Source organism: Muscardinus avellanarius (assembly GCF_963383645.1).
Source record: "Muscardinus avellanarius genome assembly, chromosome: 3".
Lineage (NCBI taxonomy): Eukaryota > Metazoa > Chordata > Mammalia > Rodentia > Gliridae > Muscardinus > Muscardinus avellanarius.
In genome coordinates this window covers 110,594,808-110,604,690 of record NC_137788.1, presented here as the reverse complement: position 1 = coordinate 110,604,690, position 9,883 = coordinate 110,594,808, and the positions used below count along the sequence as shown (strand labels likewise).

General features: G+C 59.2%; 1 protein-coding gene across 1 annotated transcript; it reads left to right on the top strand.

Moving 5' to 3' along the window:
• Positions 1-1,035: 1,035 nt before the first annotated feature.
• Positions 1,036-9,267, top strand: VANGL2 (VANGL planar cell polarity protein 2; the record flags this gene model as incomplete). Its single annotated transcript, XM_080692793.1, has 7 exons — positions 1,036-1,106; positions 1,205-1,325; positions 3,696-4,303; positions 5,288-5,424; positions 5,831-5,966; positions 7,369-7,597; positions 9,007-9,267. 7 exons carry the CDS (start codon positions 1,036-1,038, stop codon positions 9,265-9,267), a joined length of 1,563 nt encoding a protein of 520 aa, XP_080548919.1.
• Between the last annotated feature and the right edge of the window lie 616 nt (positions 9,268-9,883).

Below are 9,883 nucleotides of genomic sequence, written 5' to 3'. Positions count from 1 at the left end.
GGACTGGACGCATATGCTCGCTTGAGGTGGGCTACACCGCTGCATCCCTCCCCAGCGAGGCGTGTGGTTCACAGGCGGTGCTTAGAACGGGCACCCATAAATCCTGTCGGTGGAGATAGGAGTGCCGGGTGCCGGTGAAGACGTAGGTGGAGCGGGGGTCAGAGGGAGATGACCTTGGGTCCTAGGGTAGCTGGGCTCCCGTGGGCTCTGAAGGATGATGGGTAGGACTTGGGGAAGAGGGGAGAGGCCGCCTCTCCATCCTCTGCCTTGGGGAAGTGGTTCCCACTGGTCTCTTAACGCTCCGTGCCATCTGTAATTTCCAGCCCTCGCCCTGCCCCTAGTGGTTTTTATCGCGTGCGCTGAGCACATCCTGTCTCCATCCGCTGTCCATGAAACCTGTTTGGAGTACCACCTGTGGGCCATGCGCCCACCCACACACCCACACCCACACAGCCCTAAGCCGGCCTGGCCCGCCCAGCATCCGCGGGGACCTTTGAAGTGCTGGCTGGGGAGAAGGGCCAAGAGAAGCAGCCATGGGCAGGCCCTGTGGGCGCACTCAGGATTTAAGATGGAGCGGGGAGGCCTGGAGGAGAAGCCCGGTATAGCCAGGATCGGAGCTGGCTGCTCTCTGCCTTGGCCAGAACCAGGCATCCTCCGGCCTCAGTTTACCCACCTGAGCTTATGGGGTGCGAGATGGGGCTTCCTGCCCTGGGTGCAGGCGGGCCAGGAGGAACCCAGAGCACTGCAGTGGGCGCTGGAGGAAATGCTCCCAGGCGGGGGCTGCTTTTGGGGGTGGCCTTCCTCTCTGTCCCCCACCCCTCTTACCAGCTGCTTCCTTTCTCCAGGAGCGTCGCTTGATTTTCTCTGAGACAGGCCCACCCGTCCAGCAAAATAGAGTCCCTCCGGGTCACGGTTGACTTCCTGAAGGTGCCTCTTGGCTTGCAGAAGCCAGTGCAGAAGGAGGTGGCGGTGGGGCCCCCCAGGAGGCCCCAGCCTGCGGCCCTGGAGCGCCACAAGGTCCGGCGCTCGGACGCCATGGACACCGAGTCCCAGTACTCGGGCTACTCCTACAAGTCGGGCCATTCCCGCAGCTCCCGCAAGCACAGGTGGGCTCGGGGACCCCGCGGGCGCGTGCCAAGCGGCGGGGGGCTGCGGGAGCCTGGCCCCTCCTGACTCTGTGCCCCTGCCTTGGCCTCTGACTCAGGGATCGCCGGGACCGACACCGCTCCAAGAGCCGAGACGGGAGCCGAGGGGACAAGTCGGTGACCATCCAGGCTCCGGGGGAGCCCCTGTTGGACAACGAGTCCACGCGGGGGGACGAGCGGGTGAGCCACCTCGTCCAGCCTGGGTTTTCACAACGGCTGGGAAACCTGCTTGTTTGCTTTCTTTCTTTCTTTTCTTTCTTTTTGTGGTACTAGGGATGGAATCCAGGGGCCTGTGGGAAACCTGCTTTCTTTTTCTTTCTTTCTTTTTTTTTTTTTTATGATACTGGGGGTGGAACCCAGGGGCTTTCTACCTCCAGGCTACACTCCCAGATCTATTTTATACTTTATTTGGAAACGGAGTCTCTCTAAGTTGCTGAGAGCTTCACTAAGTAACTGAGGCTGGTTTCGAACCTGTGAGATCCTCCTGTCCCATCTTCCCAAGTTCTGGGGATTACAAGCCTGGGGCACCACGCCCTGCTTGAAACCTGCTTTCTTGACAGAGCCCAGCTTGGGGTTATACCTGCTTCCTCTTCGCGACCCCAGGCAGGACTGCTGCAGGGGTTATATGGCGCGCCCCTGGTTGGCAGCAGCCTCACTGTCCCCAGAGGCAAGGTGACCCGCAGTGTCTGGGAATTGCTCCTGGCTCCTCTGGAGCCGGTGGCAACTGCCAGTCAGGTTGGTTGGGATCTGTAGTAGGAGGGCGGAGGTGATGGGCGGGCCTTGGAACCCGGAGGTACCCTCACCTTCCGGTTGGGTACTCCTGTGCCCTCTGGCGTCAGCCTGCGGAACAGCATCACAGGGGAAAAAAGTCTGCGGGGCTGAGTTTGCCCTGGTCCTGACCCCTGGGGCTGCCGCGCTCCTCCCGCATAAAGCAGGGGCAGGTTTCGAGGTGACATGGGGTCGCCCAAGTTTCATTCCTCCTCCTCTTCTCCGGAGCATCTTAGGCAGCTGCAGACTCCCCCCAGCTTCTTATTCCTCAGAAGGTGTTTCTGCAGCTGTGATATTTCTCAGATCAATAGTAGAGGGAGGCATCCCCCTCTCTCTTTCCATTTTTTCCCCCTGCAACACTGGGTCCTGGTTGTTGTTTTTTTTTTAAGTATTTAAGTGTTTTTCTAAGGTCTCTAAGGTTTTTAAGTGCTTTAAGGGTTTCTTAAGGGTTTTCTTTTTTCTTTTTTCAGTACTGGGTATGGAACCCAGGGGCATTCTACCTCCGAGCTACACTCCCAGCCCTATTTTTATTCTTTATTTTGAAACAGGGTCTCACTAGGTTGCCGAGGGCCTCACTAAGCAGCTGAGGCTGAACCTCGATCCTCCTGTCTTAGCCTCCTGAATGCTGGGATGACAAGCATTCCCACCACGCCTGGCTCATAACAGGGCACATTTTGAGTAGCTCCCTATAAGACAAACACTAGTTCAACGAATTTTAATCTCGGATGAACATTAGACTCACCTGGGGAGCTTTTAATAAAAAGGGTTGATGGGTCTTACTCCCAGCAGTCACTGCGTCCCGGCTCCGCAGGCAAGTGTGATGTGTGCCGCTGGGGCTGTGAACCCCTAAGCCATCTAGCTTTTTCACATCACTGGCACGGGGCCAGAAGGGTCCCAGCGTTCTGGGGAAGCTTGACTGTTTTTCCGGAGAGCCTGCCCTTAGATGTCTGTCACTGCCTGCGTAGGCCCCTGGGCCTGCGTCTGGAGCCTGTTGCTCCAAGGGTCTTGGCCGTGCTGGCAGTGTCCAGCTGCCCAGACCTCGACATCTGTAGTGGGGCACGCAGCAGCGTGCATCCCTGGCTACATAAATGGTGGCCTGTCTATTGATCCCCTCTCCTGTCTGCCTCCTCCTTCCCGTGTGTCCCTGGTCTCCGATCCTTTTCCTCTCCCCTCCTCCTCCCTTTCTTTTTCCTCCTCCTCCTCCCTCCTCCTCCTCCTCCTCCTCCTCCTCCTCCTCCTTCTTCTTCTTCTTCTTCTTCTTCTTCTTCTTCTTCTTCTTCTTCTCTCCTCCTCTTCCTCCTTCTCCCTCCTTCCTCCTTGTCTCTCCTCATCCTCCCTCTCCTCCCTCTTTCTCCCTCGCCTCCTCTTCTCTCCTCCCTCCTTTTCCTCCCTCCTTCCCCTCCTCCTCCTCCCTCTGTCTCCCTCCTCCCTCTGTCTCCCTCCTTCCTCCTTCTCCTCTCTCTCTCCTCCTCCTTCCTCCCTCCTCCTCCCTCTCCCTCTTCCTCCCTCCTTCTCCCTCTTCCTCCCTCCTCCTCCCTCTTCCTCTTCCTCCCTCCTTCTCCCTCTTCCTCCCTCCTTTCCTCCTCCCTCTCTCTCTTCCTCCTTCCTCCCTCCTCCTCCCTCTTCCTCTTCCTCCCTTCTCCCTCCTCCTCCCCTCCTTCTCTTCCTTCCTCCCTCTTCTCTCTCCTCCCCCTCCCCCTCCTCTTTCCTCCCCCTCCCCCTCCCCTCCTCCCCCTCCCGTTCTGCCCCTCCCCGCGGCCCCCCCCCCCCCCCCCGCTGCAGGATGACAACTGGGGCGAGACCACCACGGTGGTCACTGGCACCTCGGAGCACAGCATCTCGCACGATGACCTCACGCGCATCGCCAAGGACATGGAGGACAGCGTGCCGCTGGACTGCTCGCGCCACCTGGGCGTGGCGGCGGGGGCCACGCTGGCGCTGCTGTCCTTCCTCACGCCGCTGGCCTTCCTGCTGCTGCCGCCGCTGCTGTGGCGCGAGGAGCTGGAGCCGTGCGGCGCGGCGTGCGAGGGCCTCTTCATCTCCGTGGCCTTCAAGCTGCTCATCCTGCTGCTGGGCAGCTGGGCGCTGTTCTTCCGGCGGCCCAAGGCGGCGCTGCCGCGCGTCTTCGCGCTGCGCTCGCTGCTCATGGTGCTGGTCTTCCTGCTGGTGGTCTCCTACTGGCTCTTCTACGGCGTGCGCGTGCTGGACGCCCGCGAGCGCAGCTACCAGGGCGTCGTGCAGTTCGCCGTGTCGCTGGTGGACGCGCTGCTCTTCGTGCACTACCTGGCCGTGGTCCTGCTGGAGCTGCGCCAGCTGCAGCCGCAGTTCACGCTTAAGGTGGTGCGCTCCACCGACGGCGCCAGCCGCTTCTACAACGTGGGCCATCTCAGGTGCGCGGGCAGGATCTTAGGGGACCGTGGACCCGAGACACAGAGGTGCTGGGGGCAGGCATCTTAGGGGACCGTGGACCCAAGACACAGAGGTGGCACAGACTCTTCAGCTGCCTCATGGAGGCGCCGCTGCGTGTGAGCACTTAGGGAGTTGTCACTAAGACGAGGGACCCCAGAAGGAGTCACAGAGGGTAAGGGGTGGGTGACTCTGCGCCCTAGATGTGTGGGCAGGATCCCCTCTCCCTCCGGCCTGCACAGTGTCAGAATCTTCTGGTGCTGGTCTGTTAAGAACCTTGGGAGAAGCCAGGCGTGGTGGGCACACTTGGAATCCCAGCATTTGGGAGGCTGAGACAGGTGGATCGCAGTTCGCAGGTAGCCTCAGCTACTTAGTGAGGCCCCCTGCAACTCGGTGAGACCCTGTTTCAATATAAAGATTTAAGCCTGGCGTGGTGGCGCACGCTTGTAATCCCAGCATTCGGGAGGCCGAGACCGGAGGGTCCCAGTTCCCAGGCAGCCTCAGCTACTTAGTGAGGCCCTCTGCAACTTAGTGAGACCCTGTTTCAAAATAAAGAATAAAAAATAGGGCTCAGAGGTCGAATGTCCCTGGGTTGCATCTCCAGACCCGGAAAAAAAAAAGTTAAAAATAAGGCTGGGGGTGTAGCTCAAAGGTAGAATGCCCCTAGGTTCCATCCCTGAAAAAAGAAAAGAGAATCTTGCGAGAAAAAGAAACTCAGGAAGATGCAGGAGGGGGATGAGGGGACCCCAGGCCGGTGCCTTTCTGCCTGGTGCATCCGCATGGCAGACAGAGCCTGGCAGTGCCTCGGGGACAGGGTGGGAGCCTGGTCAGTGGTCCTCAGGCGCAGCCAGGCATCCTGGAGGCAGCTCGTCTTGTCCCGTGCCCTCTCGTGCCCCGCGACCTGCCCTGATGTGTCCTCCCCACTCCCCTCTCTCCCTCCCCCTTCCCCTCCTGTGTCTCCCCCACAGCATCCAGCGCGTGGCCGTGTGGATCCTGGAGAAGTATTACCATGATTTCCCTGTCTACAACCCCGCCCTCCTCAACCTGCCCAAGTCCGTCCTGGCCAAGAAAGTGTCTGGCTTCAAGGTGTATTCTCTCGGCGAGGGTGAGCAGCCCTGCTCCTCCGCCCAGGGGCTTCCTGCGGCCCTCCCTCCCTCCCGCCCTCACTTTCCCCCCTCTCTGACCTGTGTCCAGCCCCCTCTGTCCTTCCTGTCCCTTTGCTTGACTTCAGGTGGCCGGTCTGACTGCTGTCCCTCTCTGCTCTGGTGCCCCCGACCCCACCCATCCGGCCCTCCGTGTCTGCCCTGTCTTGGCCTCAGGGCCCTCTGGAGCCTGGCCGGCGTTGCCTGCAGACCCCTGCCCGCTAGCCTGCCCCTCTCCCGAGGTGGCCAGGAGGGCCGGGAACGGGAGCCACCCCAGGTGGTGGGGACATTTGCGGTCCCCAGAGCGCCTGGAGTGGGCGGTCAGGGCGCACTCTGATGTGACCGCCCGCTCTGTCCCGACCTGTGCAGAAAACAGCACCAACAACTCCACGGGCCAGTCCCGGGCTGTGATCGCGGCGGCCGCCCGGCGGCGGGACAGCAGTCACAATGAATACTACTATGAGGAGGCTGAGCACGAGCGCAGGGTGCGCAAGCGGAGGGCCAGGTGGGTCCCGGGAGGAGAGGCGGGAGGCTGGCCAGGGACTCCCGCTGCCGGGAGCCGTGGGGGGCAGATGCTGTTGAGTCCAGCATGGCCGCAACTAATTGCCGTCTGCCTAGCAGCTGTGCGGCAGAATGCCCGTGGCATCTGCTCTGGGGTCAGGCCTGAGATCAAGGCAGCTCTCTGGAGCTTCGTCTTCCCTCCAAGCTCACTGGCTCCAGGCGGAGTCACCTCCTCATCTAGCGCCAAGGCAGCCCTTTCTTTCTCTCTCAAAGCGCTCATGAGACTAAGACCAGGCCCAGTAAGATGATCTCCTTATTTTATTTTACTTTTTTGCAGTACTGGGGATGGAACCCAGGGGCATTCTACCTCCAAGCGACGCCCCCAGCCATATTTTTTATTCTTTATTTTGAAACAAGGTCTCACTGAGTTGCAGAGGGCCTCACTAAATAGCTGAGGCTGTCTGTGAACTGTGATCCTGTCTGTCTCCCGAATGCTGGGATTATAAGTGTGCGCCACCACGCCCGGCTCCTAGTTTATTCTATTTTGAAACAAGGTCTCACTAAGTTGCAGAGGGTCTCACTGAGTAGCTGAGGCTGGTCTCAAACCTGCAATCCCCGTCTCAGCCTCCCAAGTACTAGGATTGCAAGCATGCACCAACACCACCATGCCGGCTTCTACCTATCCATTTCTGATGAGTGGAGTGGTGGTGCAGGCTCTTGTTTTGTTTTTTTGTTTTTGTTTTTGTTTTGGTGGTACTGGAGTTCCTGGAAACCCTTTCACCTCCGGGCTACACTCCAGACCTATTTTATATATTTTTATTTGGAAACAGGGTCTCTTAAGCCAGCGCAGCTGGCTTTGAACCTGCGTGATCCTCCTGTCTCCACCTCCCAAGCGCGGGGATTACAAGTGTGCGCGACCACGCCCAGCAGGGCTCTTGTTTAAGAAGGCTTTGTCCCTAGAGTTTGATGTGACGCTCAGTTCCTAGTTGTCTCTGGGTCTGACCTGCCCTCTTCGAGTCTCTGGGCTGGCCTCACTCTGCTCTGTCATAGTTTCTTGTCCTCAGTGGGGGAAAGCCCCAGCCCTAGACACCGATGGGCTTGTCCAGACGGACTCTTTTTTTTTGTTTTTGTTTTTGTATTAGGGATGAAACCCAGGGGCTTTTCTACCTCCGGGCTACACTCCCAGACCTATTTTATATTTTATTTGGAACCAAGGCCTCACTAAGTTGCCGAGAGCCTCACTCAGTAGCTGAGGCTGGCTTCGAACCTGCGCGATCCTCCTGTCTCAGCCTCCCAAGCGCTGGGATTGCAAGCCTGCGTCATCACACCCGGCCGGCCTCTTGCTTTAGGGTGGTGGGAGCCGGGCGGGGTGGCGTCCCCCTGTGCAGACCCTGCCTGTCCCCCAGGCTGGTGGTGGCGGTGGAGGAGGCCTTCACTCACATCAAGCGGCTGCAGGAGGAGGAGAAGAACCCCAGGGAGGTGATGGACCCCCGCGAGGCCGCCCAGGCCATCTTCGCGTCCATGGCCCGGGCCATGCAGAAGTACCTGCGCACCACCAAGCAGCAGCCTTACCACACCATGGAGAGCATACTGCAGCACCTCGAGTTCTGCATCACGCACGACATGACGCCCAAGGTAGCCCACCGGCCCTGCCGCCTCCTTCCCATCCCACCCCCACGCCCCGTCCTCCGGTGTGGGGCACTCCTGGGGCGCCTGGTCCGTGCCTGTCAACTCAGGACTCGGGAGGCTGGGACAGCGAGGTCCCCCACAACTTAGTGAGATCCTGTTTTAAACAGGAAAGGAAAATAGGGCTGGCGGTGTAGCTCTGAGGTAGAATGCCCCCGGGTTCCATCCCCAGTACACCTCCCCGCCACACACACACAAGAACTTAGGGGGACGGTCGAGGCCTACTTTTCATCCTTATAGGGACTCTGGAATTTCCAGATCCCAAATTCCACCATACCTATACCACCTACGCCCCCTCAGCGGGCCCATGGTCCTTGCTCATTTACGACCGCGCCTCCTCCCCCAAGATGGATGGCTGCTCCTGCCAGTGGCTGAGGATGGTGCCCTGTAACCTTGGTCTCTGGCTGCATCCCATGCAGATCTGCTAGTCACACAGCCGTGTTGGGAGGAGGACGGGGAGGAAGAATGAGGGAGGCCTTGTCCAGACTATACCTTCTCCTCTTCCTCCTCCATCTCTTCTTCCTTCTCCTCCTCTTCTGCCTTTTCCTCCTCCTCTTCCTCCTCCTCTTCCACCTCCTCTTCCTCCTCTTCCTCCTGCCCCTCTTCTTCCTTTTCCTCTTCCTCCTCCCCTTCTTCCTCCTCCTCTTCCACCCTTTTCTCCACTTTTGCCTCATCCTCCTCCTCATCCTCCTCTTCCTCTTCTTCCTCCTTCTCTTCCTCCTCTTCCTAATCCTCTTCCTCATCTTCCTCCTCCCCTCTTCCTCCTCCTCCTCCTCTTCCATCCTTTCCTCCTCTTCCTCTTCTTCCTCCTCCTCCTCTTCCTCCTCCCCCTCTTCTTTTTCTCTTTCCTCTTCCTCCTCTTCTCCTCTTCCACCCTTTCCTCCTCCTCTTCCTCCTCCCCCTCTTCTTCCTTTTCCTCTTTCCTCTTCCTCCTCCTCCTCTTCTTCCTCCTCCTCTTCCACCCTTTCCTCCTCCTCTTCCTCCTCCTCTTCCTCCTTCCCCCCCTTGTTGTACTGGAGATTGAACCCAGGGACTTTCTACCTTCAAGCTATTCCCCCAGCTTTTTTATAATCTCTGATTTTAAAATAGGGTCTTGCTAAGTTGCCGAGGGTCACCCTAAGTTGCTGAGGCTGGCCTCGGTCCTGTACTCCTCCTGTCTCAGCCTCCTGAGTCCTGGAAAGACAGGTGTGTGCCATCGCACCTGGCTTCATAAAGCAATCTCTGCTCGCACTCTCTGAGATGCTGGAGCACGTGTGTAACATGAGCTCAGGGCGTGTTGGCGGTGTTTGGAAGCAGCGTCCCAGCGCCCAGTTGAGTGAGCGGGAGGGATTCCAGGCAGCCCTGTGTCCCCTCCTCAGGCCTTCCTGGAGCGGTACCTGGCGGCCGGACCCACCATCCAGTACCACAAGGAGCGCTGGCTGGCCAAGCAGTGGACGTTGGTGAGCGAGGAGCCGGTGACCAGCGGGCTGAAGGATGGTATCATTTTCCTCCTCAAGCGCCCGGACTTTAGTCTGGTGGTCAGCACCAAGAAGGTGCCGTTCTTCAAACTCTCTGAGGAATTTGTGGATCCTAAGTCGCACAAGTTTGTCATGAGGCTGCAGTCGGAGACCTCGGTGTGACCGCGCGGGGTGCGGGGGCTCAGGGCTCGGGCCCTGCCAGGACCCCCGCCTTCTTCCTCCGGCTCGTTGTTTACTTGAATTCACCCCCCCTCGCCCCTTCCTCGATTGACCCCCAGTGAGCCTGGAGAGACCGCCCCACTGTCGGCAGTACCTGGGACCCGCTCCAGCCCTGCAGGACTCAGTGCCTCTCTCTCTCTTGGGCCCCAAACTTTTCCAATGCTAGCCCCTTCAGAAGGGGCCCAGGCCCTCCTGATGGTAGTCCCGGCCTTTGCTCTAAAGCCCCAATTTTTTTTTAGCAGATCTCTCCAGGTCTCCCCAGCAGGGTTTCTCTGGGGGGTACTGGTGTGGCCCCAGAGAGCCATGGTGCCAAACTCCCGCTGGGCGGTCGCCATTCCCCCTCATAGCACCCCGCAGTTCTGGGACAAGGATGCTCCGGCCACAGGGCCCAGCATTAGGAGTCGCCTGCCATGGCACCACTGCTGCCCTCCCCTTCTTACGCAATTAGAGCAAAGAAGAGACCATTCTCCACTGACGCCTCCACCTGCGGCTTGGATGTACACGGCCGCGAGGGACTGCAGGCAGAGGCCTGGGCCAGGTCCGCTGTGTCTCTGCCGTC